Source organism: Myxine glutinosa, chromosome 1, assembly GCF_964187855.1.
Source record: "Myxine glutinosa chromosome 1, kmMyxGlut1.1, whole genome shotgun sequence".
In the NCBI taxonomy this organism is placed as follows: Eukaryota; Metazoa; Chordata; class Myxini; order Myxiniformes; family Myxinidae; genus Myxine; species Myxine glutinosa.
In genome coordinates, this window is record NC_136261.1 from 315,054,502 (window position 1) to 315,074,111 (window position 19,610).

General features: G+C 39.7%; 1 protein-coding gene across 10 annotated transcripts in view; it reads left to right on the forward strand.

Moving 5' to 3' along the window:
* LOC137440265 (nuclear factor 1) overlaps positions 1-19,610 on the forward strand; it is a 409,428-nt gene that overhangs the window by 181,988 nt on the left and 207,830 nt on the right. For 5 of the 10 annotated variants that reach the window (XM_068136582.2, XM_068136589.2, XM_068136569.2 and 2 more), the window contains exons 6-7: positions 5,787-5,902; positions 11,241-11,321. In XM_068136582.2, the coding sequence (XP_067992683.1) occupies positions 5,787-5,902; positions 11,241-11,321 (197 nt within the window). Of the gene's footprint in view, positions 1-5,786; positions 5,903-11,240; positions 11,326-12,133; positions 12,329-19,610 lie in introns of those variants that run through there. The other 5 variants (XM_068136615.2, XM_068136622.2, XM_068136596.2 and 2 more) reach the window with 3 other exon arrangements.

Sequence of the window (19,610 nt, forward strand, 5' to 3'; positions counted from 1 at the left end):
ATAATTCAAAACACCTCACCACCAAGTAATTCAAAACACCTCACCACCACGTAATTCAAACGACCTCACCACCACGTAATTTAAAAACACCTCACCACTACATAATTCAAAACAACTCACCACTACATAATTCAAAACACCTCACCACCACAAAATTCAACACACCTCACCACCCAGTAATTCAAAACAGCTCACCACCACGTAATTCAAAACACCTCACCACCAAGTAATTCAAAACACCTCACCACCAAGTAATTCAAAACACCTCACCACCACGTAATTCAAAACACCTCACCACCAAGTAATTCAAAACACCTCACCACCACATAATTCAAAACTCCTCACCACCAAGTAATTCAAAACACCTCACCACCACGTTATTAAAAACACTTCACAACCACAGAAACAAAAGTTTGAGGGAGTACTTCAGTGACAACACAGACACTGCCCAGGTATGTAGATATATAGAAAGATGACTGTACCTGAGTTGCTGTTTTGTCATGGTTTACACCAATCATAATACAAACAATTATTTTGCACAAATGTATTTGTAATATACGTGATATTACATTTTATAAACAATTGGAGTTGAAGATTTAAGTTGGAAAAATAATTTTTGTTCAATTTTTTTTTCCTAAAAATACTTCCTTAAAAAAAAAAAAACTTCAATAAAAATTACCCTTAGGACATACACACGGGAGAGATAGGTGCATACCAGAAGTTTGGTACGATTTCACAAAAGTTTGAGGGAGTAGTTCAATGTCAAGACAACACAGACACTGCACACATATATATATATATATGTATATATATATATATACACACACACACACACACACACACACACGAGTGTGGATCAGCTCACTGAAAAAAAAAGAAGTTTTTTCAAACATTTTCCAAAAAAAAATTTCTTAAAATTTCAGAAACAAAAACTCCTTCGGGACATACACACAGGAGACATAGGTGCATACCGGAAGATATACATAATAAATAATGTCGATGTTAATGCTAGATATCGATTGAGGTTTGTTTTTGCAAACACTTTTGCAGTTTTTTTACGCTTTTGCTTTTTTCATTTACGAAAATTATTGTCATGGTTATTTGACAGTTTACTGTTGTAAAAATTACAATTTTCAAATGCTAAAAATAGATTGAGCTTTATTTTATCATATTTTTTATTGACGCGTTTATGGTTCTTTTTGGAAATATTCATTTACAGACGCTTTCCGATGGTTCTGTGATTTTTCCCGGTGTACCGGCTTCGATGTCCATCAGCTCGCCAAATTTCAGCTTTCCTTGACACCCGGAAGCTACCAAACTTTAATATCAGTCAGTGAGTCAGTCAGTCAGTCAGTGGTTATAATTAGCATTATATATTAGCTGTACTTTATATGTATGTGTATATGTAAATAAAACATGCCCTTCTGGCCGATAAAAGGCAACATGACATCAATCACCCACCATGTGCTCATAATAATAATTAATATAGTAATAATAGCAGCATGCACACCGCTTCACTTCAGATTACGGATGGCTTCCGCAAGCCACACTCGAGTCTATTTTTTAAAGACCAAGGATTTTAAAGGTCACAAGTAAAGGCCTCTGGAGCCGTCAACCAAGGCTTTACCATTTTGGCCTCCTCAGGGTGACATCCCACACATTTGTTTACTTGTGACCATGCAAACATAGTCGGTTAAATCATGTATTCAACCCCCTAACCTGAAGGAGCAGCAAGCCACATAAAGTCCTAGTGCAAGCTGGAATTTTTTTTTGACTTTTGATGTACATGTGAGAGAAACAAGCTATAAATGCATGAAGGCATACTTTATAAAGTTTATACTCAATACAGTAGAATTTTTTAGGCTTCAATATAATCACCACGTTTCATAAAACATCATTCAATCTGATGTTCCATCTTGTTGAAAGCGTTCTCCAATTGCTGCTGAGTAATTTAATGAAGTTGTGATTGCAGCGCTAAGTTCATCCAAAGAATGGTTTTGATGATTAACCAACAGTTTTACATGGCCCCATAAAATGTAGTCCAATGGGGTCAAGCGAGCAAGGTGGCCAAGAAATTGGTCCACGTCTACCAATCCACTTATCTGGGAAAACATCATTCAACAACCGTCGCATATGCGAAGCATAGTGGCAGGGAGCTTCGTCTTGCTGGTACAAGTTGATATGTGAAAGATTTAATCATTCTAGTTCGGGAACCAAATGCGGTAATTCTGATGGTTGACTTTATCGCTGAGGTAGAAGTTTCCTCACCACAAAATGTCACCTCGTCAACAAACCAATGGGAATTGTGAATTTTACAACAGCAATAACAACAGCATTAATAACACCAATAAACCACCTTTAGAGGCCATTTTTCCCCGCAAAGCGGGGGTTGGCCTTTTTCGGGAACCGTGGTTGTTGTTTTTTGGTCCCCTTTTTGAAGCAATGTTTTACGGCCGGATGCCCTTCCTGACGCCAACCCTTTTTGCCGCCTTTAACGACAAACAGGGAATTACCAGTGACCTGGTACTCAATTAGCCGACCTCGGAAGGATGACAGGCTGAGTCAACCCCCCTGGCGTTAATTCAGCGATCGACCGGGATTCGAACCCAGGATCCTAGGATCCCAAGCCAGCACCCTAACCGCTAGCCCAACACCAGGGTTCGGGCACACGAACCCGAATCGGGCACACGAACAGAGGGGAACCCGAATGAAGCAGAGAGATTAATAACACCAATGACATTAATAAAAACAATTGATGAATTATTCTTTCATATGCACAATTCCACAGAGTATTATTAATGGGATTGTGTGGGATAAAAAAAAGAGAAAAAGATTTTGCATAGATGGAAGGAATGATCTTCAATACAATATAATGATATTATGAGTTCCCTTACAATGAACTTTGACCCAAGAGTAGGCTATCAGGCCCATCAAGCGTGCACAATGGTTGCCTTCCCCTGGTTGTTTGTCCATGCTCCATCCATTTTTAAATGCTGAGCGTCAAGCAAAGAAGCAGCATGTTCCATTTTTTGGTCAGGATGGAGGGAGGGGAGAGAAGTAGAGGCACAGACAGAGAGAGGGAAGAAAGAGAAGAGAGTGAGATGAGAAAGAGGGGAAAGAGGGACGAGAGGAGAGAGATAGGTGAGAGAGGAGAGAAAGAGAGGAGAGAGAGAGGAGAGAGAGCAGAGAGAGGACAGAGAGCAGAGAGAGGAGAGAGAGCAGAGAGAGCAGAGAGAGGAGAAAGAGCAGAGAGAGGAGGGAGAGCAGAGAGAGCAGAGAGAGGAGAAAGAGCAGAGAGAGGGGAAAGAGGAGAAAGAGCAGAGAGAGGAGAAAGAGCAGAGAGAGGAGAGAGAGCAGAGAGAGCAGAGAGAGGAGAGAGATGGGAGAGAAGGAAGAGAGGAGAGCAGAGAGAGGAGAGAGAGGAGAGAGAGCAGAGAGAGGAGAGAGAGGAGAGAGAGGAGAGAGATGGGAGAGAAGGAAGAGAGGGAGGGGAGACAGGGAGGAGAGATGGAGAGGGGAGATGGAGAGGGGAGATGGACAGGAGACACGGAGAGGAGACACAGAGAGGAGAAACGGAGGGGAGACACAGAGGGGAGACACAGAGGGGAGACACAGAGAGGAGACACAGAGAGGAGACACAGAGAGGAGACACAGAGAGGAGACACAGAGGGGAGACACGGAGGGGAGACACAGAGGGGAGACACAGAGAGGAGACACAGAGAGGAGACACAGAGAGCAAAGAAGTGAGACAGAGAGGAGAGACAGAGAGGGGAGAGGAGAGAGACGGAAGAGGAGAGAGAGACGAGAGAGGAGAGAGAGGGAAGAGGAGAGAGAGGGAAGAGGAGAGAGAGACGAGAGAGGAGAGAGAGGGAAGAGGAGAGAGAGGGAAGAGGAGAGAGAGGGGAGAGGCAAGAGAGGAGAGAGAGGGGAGAGGCAAGAGAGGAGAGAGAGGGGAGAGGAGAGAGAGGGGAGAGAGGGGAGAGGAGAAAGAGGAGAAGATATAAAAATGGAAAGAATATAATGCAGATACCATAAATAGAAAGACAACTTTGGCTCTGAATTAGTTCTGATCGCACATGCGCAGAGAGGAGTGAGATAATATTTTTGCCATCGGGTGTGAAGAAGAAGACGAAGAGGTGCAGAGGAAGCTGCCATATGACTATATACATCTATGGTGATAAATAATGCCTCCATCTTCTAAACTGTGACTCAAGAACATCTTATTAGTGTAGAAGGTGAAGTATAAGACTGCTTCAGTAGCGTTAAACTTCTGGATTTAAAAAAATATCTTTAACAAGACAGTTAAACGTCACCTCTTGTGGTATACACCACTCCCACTCACAAACCAAGTATGCATGTGCATATACTTTATTTCCAAATTTTACCCTTCTATGAGCAGAAAATCTAAGTTAATTTCTTACCCATTGCTGGGGAAATCTTACGTTGTGAGAAAACTCGTAGCAGGCAGTGGGCCAAGATTTTCATTTTGTATGCCAGGTACGAGCTATCTGGTAGGACTATTTTTAGCACTGAATTGACTGGTATTACGTCATTGCTCATGGTACATCTCGTGTGCTGAGTGCCACGTGTTCTTTCTTTTTTGGGCTACTTGTCATTGCCCTTCAAAATGGCATATGTATGAATGCTGATGAACTTCTCATGGAGACTGACAATAATGATCCTGATCATTACAAATATTTATGTTCACCGAACTGCCAGCAGACAGATCCTTTGTTGTGATGTCTGGCATGGCAGCATATGCTGTTTACAATATAATAGCGTAATAATTTCTCCGAGAGTACTCATCGTGGTACACCCAGCACTACGAGTATACTCATAGTCGCAGTCAACGTGTTTAAAATCATTATTTTATTAAAAGTGAAGTAGCCTATGGACCTGAACACTGCACGAGGTATTATGTTCTATGAACTCTCTAGTTATTAAAGGTCAGAGAGAGCAAAGGTGGGAGAGAAGAACATCTTCTAGCAACCTCTAGTGTACCTGAAATGTCTAAAAATCAAAAAGCATAGTTTGTCTGTTCTCCGTGGATATGGCAAGTAACGCTTCGAGAGAAGTTCTTTGATAACTGCATGATCTATTTAAACCCTTTATAGAAATGTTTGGTGCCATTTTTATAGAGAGGAGTTCACTTGTTATTGCGTTGATGAATTATTATCAACAACAGCAACACCTCAGTCGGTAGTTTTCTTTTGAGCTCACCTGAGCACAAGTAGTTTAAAACCTGAACACAACTGCCTACTTATTTAAAGGTTGAATGAAATCACACTTCCCATGTATTTGCACTTACTTGGAGATATTAAATATTTTTTTGTGATGTTTCCGAATAGTGGGCTTTGTAGTCAAACAGTGCAGATTCACAAGTTAAATAAATGAGTCGAGCACATCAGGGGTTACCATCCTTTCTCCTGAGAACCTTGTTAATGTTATTATTCATCACCATTGAACGATCAGCTTGAGCATACACTTAGGCCGTTGTGATAATGTCAGACTCTTAAATAGGATTATGATTATAATTATTAATGTTTATTAACACAGGGCACCTTTATAACAGACATGCAACTAATTGTGTCTGCGTATTATGAATTGGTTGAGCAACTGTGTATTGAATACCATGTATTATTTTTTTTAACTTTGATGCTCTTTCTCTCTCTATGATTACTGTGTTAATAGGTCAAAATCTTAGTGATAACATACAGATCACGTGATTATCTACTCATTCATTTTTTTTTTTTTTTTCACATACACGTGCTTGCATTTGGTGGTAGTGTGAAGAGACTAAAGGGCAGCTTGGAGGAAGAACTGGACAGTCCAGGGGAAGAGTTCTATAGTCAGGGACGATCCTCTGCTGGAAGCTCTCATTCAGGCACATGGCATGGTGAAGGTGAGTGCCCGTGGAGTAAAGGGATCCTGTGTGTGGGGACGAGAGGGCAGCAGGGGAAACACATTAAGGAAATTCCTGGAATTGGGAGTCAATAGTCTTGAAATGTAACTCATAATAGTACATCAGTGCCTTTGCATTTGTATAAACAGGCAAAAGTATGGACGTTTCCTTTGTTTAAGTGTTTACGTGTTCGATTTACAGCCTTACTGTGCATGGCTTGGATGTTTGTTTTTATCGAATTAATTCCAAAGCTAGCTATTTTCAAAGAAGAAAGAGATCGACAGAAAGATACAAAGAGAGAACGAAAGAAAGAAGGAGAGAAAGAAACAATTGAACTACAAAGTGCAATGTTTATGTCAGGACTTTCAAGCTTCATTGTTGGACAGATGTGGTTCTACCTTAGTTGTGAAATTCTAGGCTATTGGCTAGGCCTGTGAACTGTTCGACTGTATATTTCATCAGAGTTACGGATCCGGATCTGGATCTTCAACACAATTGAATAAATTCGTCCTGGTTGCGCCCCCAACCTGTTCACCAGGTTCCGTCCGAACCTGTCCTGAACTTTTTGAGATATCGTGCTATATATGGTTTTTGCCCTATCTCTCAATGGTGAAGAATCACTTAAAGAATTGTAGTATGCGGATCTGGATCTTCAACAAAATCGAACCAGTTTGTCCTCGTCACACACCCAACCTCTCCACCAAGTTTCAACCGAATCCATCCATAACCTTTTGAGATATCTTGCTCACAGACAAGCCGACAAACAGATAGACAGACAGACATATAGACAGACGGGGGAAACATAACCTCCGTCCATCTTTGTTTGTGGACGTAATAACCACAATCCCCCTGGGGCAGTTTTCAAGCATACTTTTTAAAATATTCATTCCTGGACACTGAAGCACCTTAGCAGTTTCATCAACAGGAGAAAACAATCAACAAGAAACACATGAGAAAATACACCCTGAGTGCTCAAGGACTCAAAGAATGTGAAGGTGTTGGAAACACAAAAACAATCACTGGAAAAAGTTTAAAGAAAAAAAAAAGACAGAAATTAAACAAACACAGAAAGGCAATTTTTTGTATACAGAGTCCAGGCTCATGGAAGAGCTAGAAAATTGAAGGGTTCAGGACAGAAAAGAACAAAAGGAATAGTTGAGAGATGGGAGACACCAACAGCGGAGTTGAAGCACAAAATAGATTGAGGAAGATTCAGACAAACAATGGCATGGGGAGGACAGGATGGATGCAGAAGAAAAGACTGGAAATTTGGAAGGTTGAGGGCTTGGGGGGGAGGGGGTGAGGGGGTTGACATGGTTTCGGATTGGGACGATCTGAGATGGTGGTGAACATCTTGAATACTTCGAGGAAAGAATGAGATTGAAGAGGATGTGGAAGTTGGTTCCCGAGATGGGGAAAAAGAGGAACAAATGAGCAGAGGTGAGCAGTGATTCTGGATGAAGGTAGTTTCACCAGAAGGGGGCTGATGGTGGACCATGTGAGCTCTGTCGAAACCTGGGGGGACAAAGCATGGAAAGAGCAAAGGGTGCAAGACCAGAAAGGAGGGAGTAGAAGACAGAGACCACCGACCTGTCTGCGATAGGAAAGCGAAAGGACCATAGACTTTGCTTCAGTGCGGAACATTCCATTTACCTTGAAGGCCTTGCTTTCCATGGCGTCTAGCTGAGCAAGGTGTGAGGCAGGGGAGCTAGACCAGAGGGGGCGGAGCAGTACTCCATCCATCAAGCTGCGGTTGAAGGCCTTGTAGGTAGATTGTAGGTCAGGTGTACCAATGAAGGACTTTGCATGATGAGGATTCCCAGTCAGTGGCTGGCTTTGGAGGCCAACGTTGGAATGTGGTTGGCACAAGATAGATTGTGGCTGATAGTGGGACCCAGGAGTTTGAGTGACTGAACTTCCTCAAGTGGATTGTTAAGAAAGTAGATGTGAAGGAGTGGGGGGTTTCCAGACAGTCCTTTTGGAGAGAGAGAGAGAGAGAGAGAGAGAGAGAGATGGAGATGGAGATGGAGATGGAGATGGAGATGGAGATGGAGAGACACATGGAGCGAGGGAGAGAGAAAGAGAAAGAGATTTGTCAGGATTGAAAGACATATTTCAAGTGTTTGACCAGCTTGTGATTTTGTCAAGGTATGAAGAGAGGGAAGAAGCTGTAGCCTGTCTGTCTGAAGAATGAGGGATGGTACAGCAGAGGGTGGAGTCATCAGCGAATCGATAAAGGGGGTTTACCAGAGTCAGAGAGGTCATTGATGAAGATCAGGATTAATGACATTAAATTAAAAAGACAATAAAAATGAAGTAGAGATAGAGAAGAAGAGAAAAAAAGCATGAAGGAAAGGCCAGGAAAGATAATTGTTTTAAGTCCATGCATATAATTTGCATAACGAATGCGTGGATCTCTCACAAAGAAGATGAAATCGGATGGGAAAAAGGCTCAACCAAAGAGAATCACCATTCCAGTGTGAGATCTCCACTGAGCATTCCTGTCAACTACACTTTAAAATGGGGCAGTTTGCAATGATAAAATGAATATTCACAAATTCACATGAACACTGGTCATGGATTGTGCTCTTTCTACCTTCATCGCTCCATTATCAGGGCAAGCATGGCCAAAATGAAAGTTGTGAAAAATACCCTGACAGGAGAGATATAGACATATATATATACAGTCACGTGAAAAAGTAAGTACACCCCATGTAAAGTTTTGACTTTTTCAACATATTTCAACATACAGCTATTTGATCTTCATTTCAACAATATTGATAGATAAAGGTGATAGAATATAACAAATATCATGAAACATTTACATTTTGTAGTCCATTGTATAATTTCAATAAACATAAATGCAAATTTCACATGTGGAAAAGTAAGTACACCACTACATTTATCACTACTTCAAATACCTAAAATTAGAATCAGGTGCACCAGCTCAGGTGCAAATGATTAGAACATCGTTAGAGAGGATCTTGGAGGAACCTGTCTTATTTAAACCTCAGACATTTAGTTTGGTTTGCTCTTTGTTGTTGAAGTGTGCGGCATCACCATGCCTAGATTAAAAGAGCTCTCTGAGGCCTTCAGAAAGAAGGTTATAGATGCCTACGAGTCTGGGAAGGGATTTAAAAAGATCTTCAAACAATTTGAAATCAATCATTCAACTGTCCGGAAGAACATCTACAAGTGGAGAAGATTCCAAACAACTGCCAACTTGTTCAGGCCAGGCCGCCCCAGCAAGTTCAGCATGAGAGCAGACCGCAAGATGCTGAAAGAAGTCTCCAAGAACCCCCAGAATGTCATCACGGGACTTACAGGTAGCTCTTGCCACTGTTGATGTCAAAGTGCACGAGTCTACCATTAGAAAGAGGCGGCACAAATTTGATCTACATGGGAGGTGTGCCAGGAGGAAACCTTTGCTGTCCAGAAAGAACATCAGGGCAAGACTAAAGTTTGCCAATGAACACCTAGGCAAAGACCAGCACTTCTGGAACAATGTGCTCTGGACAGATGAGTCAAAGGTAGAGCTATTTGGCCACAGTACCAGAAGACATGTTTGGCGAAAACCAAAGACAGCATTTGACTACAAGAACCTGATACTAACTGTAAAGCATGGTGGTGGAAATATTATGGTTTGGGGCAGCTTTGCTGCATCAGGGCCTGGGCAGTTCACCATCATAGAATCCACTATGAATTCTTCATTGTACCAGAGGGTGCTTGAGGATAATGTGAGGCCATCTGTCGGAAAGTCGAAGCTCAACCGAAGGTGGACCTTGCCACATGACAATGACCCTAAACATACCAGTAATTCCACCAAGGAATGGCTGAAAAGAAAGAAATGGAGGGTTCTGGAATGGCCAAGTCAAAGCCCGGATCTAAATCCCATCGAGATGTTGTGGGGGGATTTGAAACGAGCTGTGCATGCAAGAAACCCCTCAAACATCGCACAGCTGAAAGAATTCTGCATGGAGTCGGCAAAAATGTCTCCCAGTCGATGTCAGAGACTGGTAGACAGTTATAAGAAACGCCTACTTGAGGTTGTTTCTGCCAAAGGGGGCAATACGACCTATTAGAGCCAAGGGTGCACTTACTTTTTCCACATGCGAAATTTGCATTTATGTTTATTTAAATTATACAATGGACTAGAAAATGTAAATGTTTCATGATATTTGTTATATTATATCACCTTTATCTATCAATATTGTTGAAATGAAGATCAAATAGCTGTATGTTGAAATATGTTGAAAAAGTCAAAACTTTACATGGGGTGTACTTACTTTTTCACATGACTGTATATATATATATATATATATATATATATATATATATATATATATATATATATATATATATATATATATATATATATATATATATATATATATATATATATATATATATATATATGTAGTTAGATGTACGAGAGAGATAGGTAGATATATGCACACAGGGTCCACTACTCATAAGTAGTGGACCACTACAAAAAAGTCAAAGGAGTAAGAGCTGGAGAAACTGGCTTTATCCCACAAAGGAAACCTGTCAGACCATGCCAAAGCTGCTGGAATAGTGCAGGCCAGCAGAGGAACACAAGAAAGTGAGTGAGTGCAGACTTTCATACGCCAGGCTAGCAGCAATCTCACTCATGTCTTTGGCACTCGGTGCTCAGCTGACAGCCAAACTTGGAAGGGTCATGGGCCTTGGCTTCATTTCCAGGCTGGACAGTCGCCGGTAACATGTTATCCTGCCCTGCGCAGCCCACAACTGCATGCCGCCTTAACCATGGCTCCAAAAGTGATTCAAAAAAGGAAAGGAGTTTAGGAAGTATCTGTTAACATTCACTTTCTTTTTTGCTTCTTTTTGTGGCCATTGTAACTTCCTCTTTTTTGTGCCATAATTTTATTCTCCTCCCTTTAACCTTGTATTTAGTTAGTCTCCCACTTTTTTTTTTTACATGTGATCCATTATTTTGCTTGTTTCTTCTGACATGACCAAAGATCAGTTCGTGAGACTTTGTTGAACATCGATGATTGGGGTTATTTATTACTTATTCCTATTTAATGAAGTTGCTTTCATTATTCTGATTTTTGTTGTGTATACAGTATTAATTTTTTTCCCTTAAATTTAAGTTTAAATGTATATCCTTTATTTATTTTTCCATATTTATCTTCTTCTTCATAATACTCTTGCCTGCAGAAATACTGTTAGTTTTATTATAGGCCTTTTCATGTTATGCATCGGAATAATTTGGGAATTCATAATGGTCTCGGAGTTATGCACTCATGGCTTTTACCACCAGGTATAGCTTCTAAACTAAACATTGCACTTGTAGTTGGCTTTGGTGCACACCGGCATGCTGCATCATGGAGCACTCCATTTTGCAGAGAGGACGTTGATCCAGCTGTCACATTCTGTAGGTCAGATTCTGTTTCTTTTTTCCTGAAACAATTAAATTTTTCTAATTGTCATCAAAAGTCACAATTGACTGTGTCATATTTTGAATCGATTGTGAAGGTTAATTTGTTTGAGTGAAATGACGCATGAGGTTATGGCAACGATTAGGTCGGAGGTCTTGTGGGGAAAATCGACGCATAAGTTGGCGAACAAATTGCACTGTTTTGCAACAGCTGTAGCATAACAGTCTTGAAACAGCCTTTCAACAAAGCTGGGTATTATTTGAATGTACACATTGGATGTTGCTTAATGGATTCCCACTCACATAATGGCTTAGATGTGCCCTTTGTTCAAGTTAAACTTTTGAGAAGCAGTAATGAATACGTTTAATGTCTCATGAAAGTCAAGCATCTGTTGTTGTGTTTGGTATGAAATATTCTTAATTCGCTAATAATGCTTTTTTCCCCTTTCCAGTCAAATCTTTCTAGACTCACTGTTTAGTATAATTTCCCTGCTTGTCTGGTTAGTCACAACACCTGTGTAATGCTTTCATCACAGTCAAATTTTACAATCGTGGTGTTTCAAAATCTGCAAACTGCAAGTCTAATGCAGCCTGAACTGGAAGAAAAAAAAGCAATTGGAGCTTTTGACAGATGCAATGGGAATTGATTGACTATTGTAAGAGGATGTTATGAAATATTAAAAGTAGCATTTCGAAAAGAAGCTTCTTCATTTTGTATTATGGCGGAAAATTTATGTTCACCTGTAATATAAAATCATGGTGTATCATTCGAGATATGAGGCTGGTTTGTGCTTTATTCGTACCAACAGGACCGTTCATTGGAAATTTGTTGCTTTCCGTCGTCCCAAAAGTCGTCGACAAGCAGCTTATAACTCGTGCTCTCATGGCCCTCTCTAAAGATATTCTGGACTATCGCTGCAGGGACACGCTGCTGCCTGTTATAGCTGCCTGTCAATCTTTGCACTGTAAGGGGTCCTTGTGAATGAAAGGGACTTTATTTTCAGCCGTCAGCGATGTTTGCAAGGCCTTCACTCTGGAGAGTGTTTGTTGTGTTTCAGTAAAATACTGAGTGGGGTCCAATGCCTTCCTTCTGATCTCGTGATTTCATGGTAAAGTCTCATCTTGATCAAAGTTTTTAGCCTCTTACCTCGAGTGGATTTATTCCTTGTTTGGGGCGATTTCCATAAAATATAATTCAAAAGTTGCAACGTGTGGGATGTTGCATATTTTGTGGGATAAATAATAATAATATAATAAATAAATAAAAAATAATAATAATAAATAATAATAATAATAGTAAATAATGATAATAAATAGTAAATAATAATAAATAATACAACAGGCATTTCAAGGCCATTTTCACTGCTAGAGCAGGTGTTAGCCTTGAAATAATAATAAATAATAATAATAATAATAAATAATGATAATAAATAGGAAATAATAATAAATAATACAACAGGCATTTCAAGGCCATTTTCACTGCTAGACCAGGGGTTAGCCTTGAAATTATAATAAATAATAATAATAATAAATAATGATAATAAATAGGAAATAATAATAAATAATACAACAGGCATTTCAAGGCCATTTTCACTGCTAGAGCAGGTGTTAGCCTTGAAATAATAATAAATAATAACAATAATAAATGAATGAATGAATGAATGATCGTTTTAAGGCAATTTTCCCCGCTAGAGCGGGGGTTAGCCTTGCGGGCCCCATGATAATAATCATGGATCAGATAATAATAATAATAAATAATGATAATAAATAGGAAATAATAATAAATAATACAACAGGCATTTCAAGGCTAACCCCTGCTAGAGCAGGGGTTAGCCTTGAAATAATAATAATAATAAATAATGATAATAAATAGGAAATAATAAAAAATAATACAACAGGCATTTCAAGGCCATTTCCCCTGCTAGAACAGGGGTTAGCCTTGAAATAATAACAAATAATAATAATAAATAGGAAATAATAAATGATTATTTTAAAAATAATAATAATAATAATAACAAACGAACATGCTAAATAATTTGTTGATTTCCGAAGGCTTTTAATTTTAAGCCTGGACAGGAAATGTGCTTTATTGCCATTTGTGTATTCTTATTATTATTTTTATTTTTTATTTTTGAGAGTGTTTGATCCCATGTTCAGAAGCAGTGAGCATTAACAGCTATCACAAACATCGCTCACACAACTAAATGCATCACAATGTGCTTTTCATGGCTGCTCCTACAAGCAAAACAAGGCGGAAGAAAAAGTTGTTCAAACAATTGGATGTTAATTATTTTTTTTGCTGATACGTGTTAATATCATTCTGTCATATTAATTTTGCCTTGAAACCACACATGTAAACAGCAGTTTAACACATTGTACAGTACCAATCAGTTTTACTTGTGTGCAAACTCTTTCTGTTCTGGCTTATCAAATAATACCTTATTACTAATTGAGGAAACAGCTCAGAAAAATGATTGTACCCACCATCCATGATGTTATGCTTTGAGGGCATTTGGGAGGGAGATGTAATCACATTAAATAAGTTAATTCATTTTATGCTGTAGGTTTTTTTTTTTTAAATGCTAGTAAACACACATAATGTAACAAACACCAACACCAACAACTAAAGCACAAAAAGATTGTATTTCAAAGTTCAAAAGTATTTTGTCCATTCATTATCCTGCTATAAGTGTCTAAATGCCTGCATACCTTGGTTGACAAATTCCCATGGGATGAGATAGTCTGTACATGAGAGTGACATCAACCATTAATGATTTGTAGCTTGTCTTTGTCCTGAAAGTCCCGGCCAAAAAGCCACAAAAAAACCCAAAAAGGACATTCAAGAAGTCCCTCGTGAGTGATGCGGCCGTTTAATATACCCGTTCTGCTTCTGGCTCATCCAGTCCTGTGACATCTGTATTCTGGTTGGACGGGCTGGTGTTGTGGCCAAAGACGTGCTACTTTTGGTCATATTATCCTGATAATTGGACACTACAGATGTTTGCTTAATGTGTAGTATAGTTTATTGCATAGCAATGTCAACTAATTTGCTCATAATTTATAAACCAAAGTAGTTACTTTACATAAACTGATTTTACTGCATCGATTAATTATAAACTTTTTACCCCATATAATTTACAATAATAGTAATAATAATAATAAAAATAAAATGAGGGACACAGTTTTTCTTTTTATGAAGTATTTTCAGTGACTAGTTTTTTAAACTTTAATGAACAAACTGAATTTCAAGTTACGCACATTAACTAATAAGTAAATTGTTGAACAGTATCTGAATGTTAAGCAGTCCAGGGAGGAATTGTACTCCACCCCTTCCTATTCCATCTCCAGGCACTGTATGATGTCATCGCCAGGGCATCTTAACATTTAGTACCCGGCGATGATGCGCGCCGAAAGGGCGTACTCAGTTTTAACTCCTTTTGTTTGTTTTCTTGTTTTCTTGTTTGTCTGGGCGATATCTCAGTCATCCTTTGAGCGAGGAAGCTGAAATTTGGCCACAATACTGAACAAGTGCTTTGTCAAAAACGTTATTTTTTATTTTTTGATTAATCACATAATTGATTAATTACTTAATTACTATAGATTTATTAATTCCTTATTTATTTTCTTTCTCACATGAGCAATACTCAGGCACATTCTGAGCTCGAAAGCTCATATTTGGACAAGAGTGACCAAGTGATTTGGCTCCAAAGAATATTTTTGATTAATCAATTTCCAGTCCGTTCCGTTCCAGTTCCAGATTCCAGATTCCAGAAAGTTCCAGATAACCGGTCAATCGCTGAATTAATGCCAGGGGGGTTGACTCAGCCTGTCATCCTTCCGAGGTCGGCAAATTGAGTACCAGTTCACTGGTAATTCCCTGCTTGTCGTTAAAGGCGGCAAAAAGGGTTGGCGTCAGGAAGGGCATCCGGCCGTAAAACATTGCTTCAAAAGGGGGACCGAAAAACAACAACAACCACAGTTCCCGAAAAAGGCCAACCCCCGTTTCCCCGCTTGCGGGGAAAAATGGCCTCTAAAGGTGGTTTTAATCAATTAATTGATTTTTTTTGTTAATTACCGAATTAATTCTTTTTCCAAAAGTTACAGATTCGGATAAAACGGTGGTGGTTTAGGTATGCTGTTAGCCAATTGATGAAGAAATTGATTATTTTATGATTATCAATTATTTATTTTAAATATAAAATTAATCAATTAATCAATCAATTTATTGTACTCCGCTCCCTCCCAATTTTGTCTCCATGTGCTGCACAGCGGCATCGCTGGGCACCTTCCCAGCAGTCACGAGCTTGATGATATGTCATTTATTAATTTGGCATGGGGGTGGTGTACTTTGAATGTAGCTCTACATGTTTGTAATTTGTTGCGGATGCCAGCGATAGCTTGCCCTAATCTTCGTGAATGACACCCTGGGATCTTTAACCTCCACCAACTAACGCTGGCAGATGGGTCGTCAATTTAACATCCATCCGAGGGACGATGCACACACATTGATTTATCGCCCTGCCTGAGAAACACCAGGATGAGTTTATAGCTGGGTCGAGATTCAAACCCAGGATAGACGGCTCATAGGCGAATGCACTTACCTTTTGGCAATCCTTCTCGGCCAGGATATGTAAGGGTGGTCTGAAGAAATATTCAGAAACGATATGTGCATGAAAAATTCACTTGAGAACATTTGGAAACAAAACATCTGTTAATTTCTGCCAGGGTTGAACATTTGGCTTTTTATGCTAGATTTGCCTTTTTGCCTCCTGGATTTTTTAACCACCATTTTATACCTGCAAAGTCTGCATTTGATTCCATTATATGATACTTTTGAAACACAGTCGACTCTACTATTCAAAGTTTCAGGTTGGTGTATTTTATATTCCCAAGTGAGCACGCAGCTCACAATGTTGGGATTCCAGGTTTAAATTGTATAAACCGTTGATTCTTCCATTGTCTCTTTTTGTATTTTTTATTTGTGTGGAATTGCCCAGAGGTCGCCCCATGTTCTTGTGCTGCAAGCGATATAACAAAGTATCGATATAACAAGCGATATAACAAATTATCGATATAACAAGCGATATAACAAAGTATCGATATAACAAGCGATATAACAAAGTATCGATATAACAAGCGATATAACAAAGTATCGATATAACAAGCGATATAACAAATTATCGATATAACAAGCGATATAACAAAGTATCGATATAACAAGCGATATAACAAAGTATCGATATAACAAGCGATATAACAAAGTATCGATATAACAAAGTATCGATATAACAAGCGATATAACAAAGTATCGATATAACAAGCGATATAACAAATTATCGATATAACAAGCGATATAACAAATTATCGATATAACAAGCGATATAACAAATTATCGATATAACAAGCGATATAACAAAGTATCGATATAACAAGCGATATAACAAAGTATCGATATAACAAGCGATATAACAAAGTATCGATATAACAAGCGATATAACAAATTATCGATATAACAAGCGATATAACAAAGTATCGATATAACAAGCGATATAACAAAGTATCGATATAACAAGCGATATAACAAACAAAAGTAAGAGGAGATGAATGTGTCGGAAATATAACTTGACTAATGCATTTCGCAAGTTAATCAATGACATTTGTGGACTCAAGCTCAATTTTATAATTAATCTAATCTCCAGAGACGTACTCTCTAATCACAAGAGCATCAGCACAATAAATGGGCTGTTTTTCTTACTAAGCAAACTTTATCCACATAATGGTAGAAAGAATATCACATATGATCCCCCCAAAAGCGACTTTTACATACAAATGTACGATTTGGAGCTTAAATGTAAAATTGTAGCGCAAACTATAGCAAAGTCCTGTAGAGCAATACACAAGTCCAATATATCGACCACAGAGCGGTTAGCCTTGACTGACCGGGCCATTGCTACAGTGAGTGATGCCTTTTTACACGTAAGTATGACTTTTCCCAATTACAAGTTATTTTTCACGGGTCTGATTTAAAACTACTTTGTGAAAAAATACTCACCCGATAAATAATTATTACTTACTAGTGTGCAGCAGAGTTTTGAACAATTTGGTCTTCTTTTCAAGTTTCTTTCCTTGTTAGTCCCATGCCGATTTCATCGGATGGGGTCTATAGGTTTGCTCTCCACCTGTCCGTCTATCGTCTGTCCCACTGGTGGTTTTTCAGATTATTTTCCCCATACTCTTCAAAATATTCAACTGAAACTTGGCACATGGCTTTATTATGATACGTTACACAAGAAGTTCGATTTTCAGTGCGTTTTGTCCAATTTTTCACAAAGTTATGCCTTTTTGGACTTAGAAAATATCACATCGGTAGGGGACACGTATTGCAAAGCAATTATCGCTCTAGTTTGTTATATTTTCATTCCCCTCTTCTAACCGTGTGCTTGGAATTCCACCTGAAGCACACAAATGCAATAATGGGATAATTTACGCTACATTTTAATATTTTGTAGATGTTTTATCTTCATAGGTCAAACTATTTGCATATATTAATGTCATTGCATTTGAAACGATGAACTGTTTCTTAAACTGCAACACAAAAAATATTTTTGGGCCCTGTACAATCTACTATATGTATAATCTATATGGGAGAGATGTTGGTCTGTCTGTCTGTGTCACCATTTTTCTCAGACATGACTGAATGGATCTTCGTCAAACTTTCAGAGGTTCATCAGTCAGTGCCTGGGAGTGTTTTAGGCAAAATATATAATATATATACTGTATATATATATTGAAAAAAAAAATCGTTTTTTTGGAGTTAAAAAAAAATCGCTCGATCGTGCCTAAGCTTTTTAAAATTAATGACAGTTATATACAAGTACACATTCGCATAAATAAATGCAAAACAATCACCAGACATTTGAATACAAATAAATCAAACCATTCCGGAGGTGTACGAAGTTGGTAGTATGGCTTCTTCTTCTTCCTGATTGGGATCACACTTAACTCAGAAACGTGATGAATGCCACATTTACCCACCAGCATATATATGAACCCCCTTCCTCTCCTGCCTCCCTCCCCCTCTTCCCCCCTCCCCCTCCCCTCCCCCTCCACCTCCCCTCCCCTTCCCTTCTCCCCCCTCCTCCACCTCCTTCCCCCCCCTCTCCCCCCTCTTCCCCTCCTTTCCCCCTCCCTCCCCTCCCCTCTCCCTCCCCTTCCCTCCTCTCCCCCCTCCTCCCCTCCCTTCGCCCCCTCCCTCCCCCTCTCCCCCCTTCCCCTCTTCCCCTCCCCTTCCCCCCTCCCCTTCCCTCCCTCCCTCCCCTCCCCTTCCCCCCTTTCCCTTCTCCCCCCCCTCTCCCTCCTCCACTTCCCTCCCCCCTCCCCTCCCCCCCTGCCCAGCAACGACGGTCAGCAAGTGTGCAAGTCAGAGTTGAGTTAAAGATACTATGATGCTAACGTGTTCATTTCTGAGTTATCGCCTCTTGTTTTGGATTATATGACATGTCTGGCATTCCCTTCTGAATATATGGATCAGGGTGCTGGAACTCTGTATCTTTCCATTGTCTCTTAATGTCCTTGTAATTCATCAAATGCACACCGATGCCTTCTTACAATGTCCGTTGGAGTGGACATTAAGTTTCTCCTTTCCATTTGCACCTGCACGTCACTGTCAAAGGCCCGATGGTGTATTTTGAAAAAAAATGGCTAAATCAATCAGAGTGCAGCTATTATTAGTGTGGATGAATGATTTGTGAAACAATAACAAGTACAACGCATTCATGGGAGAAAAATTCGACTTGCTGTCTGAACAACCTCACCAGGGTTTTATTTCGAGAATACATGAGCTGGTCGGTCTAGAATTACTTAAACTTCTCAAAGTTAATGAAGGCCTGTCCAATCCCAGGCACGTGGTGATCCATCCACACGTTCAAGGGTGTTTTGATTTGATAACAGACAGTAAGATGTTACAAGTTGCCCTTTCGAAATATCCATGTTCCCTCCTCTCTCCAGGGAGCCTGGTGTTGGCTTAGCGGTTAGGGTGCCGGCTTGGGATCCTCGGATCCTGAGTTGAAGCCCCTGTCATGCCGTTGAATTAACACCAGGGGGGTTGACTCAGCCTGTCATCCTTTGGAGGTCGGCAAATTGAGGACCAGTTCACTGGTAATTCCCTGTGTGCCGCAAGAGGTGACTAACAGGGTTGGTGGCAGGAAGGGCATCCGGCTGTAAAACGTTGCTTCAAAAAGGGGAACACGGTGCCCGAAAAAGGCCAGCCCCCACTCTGCGGGGGAA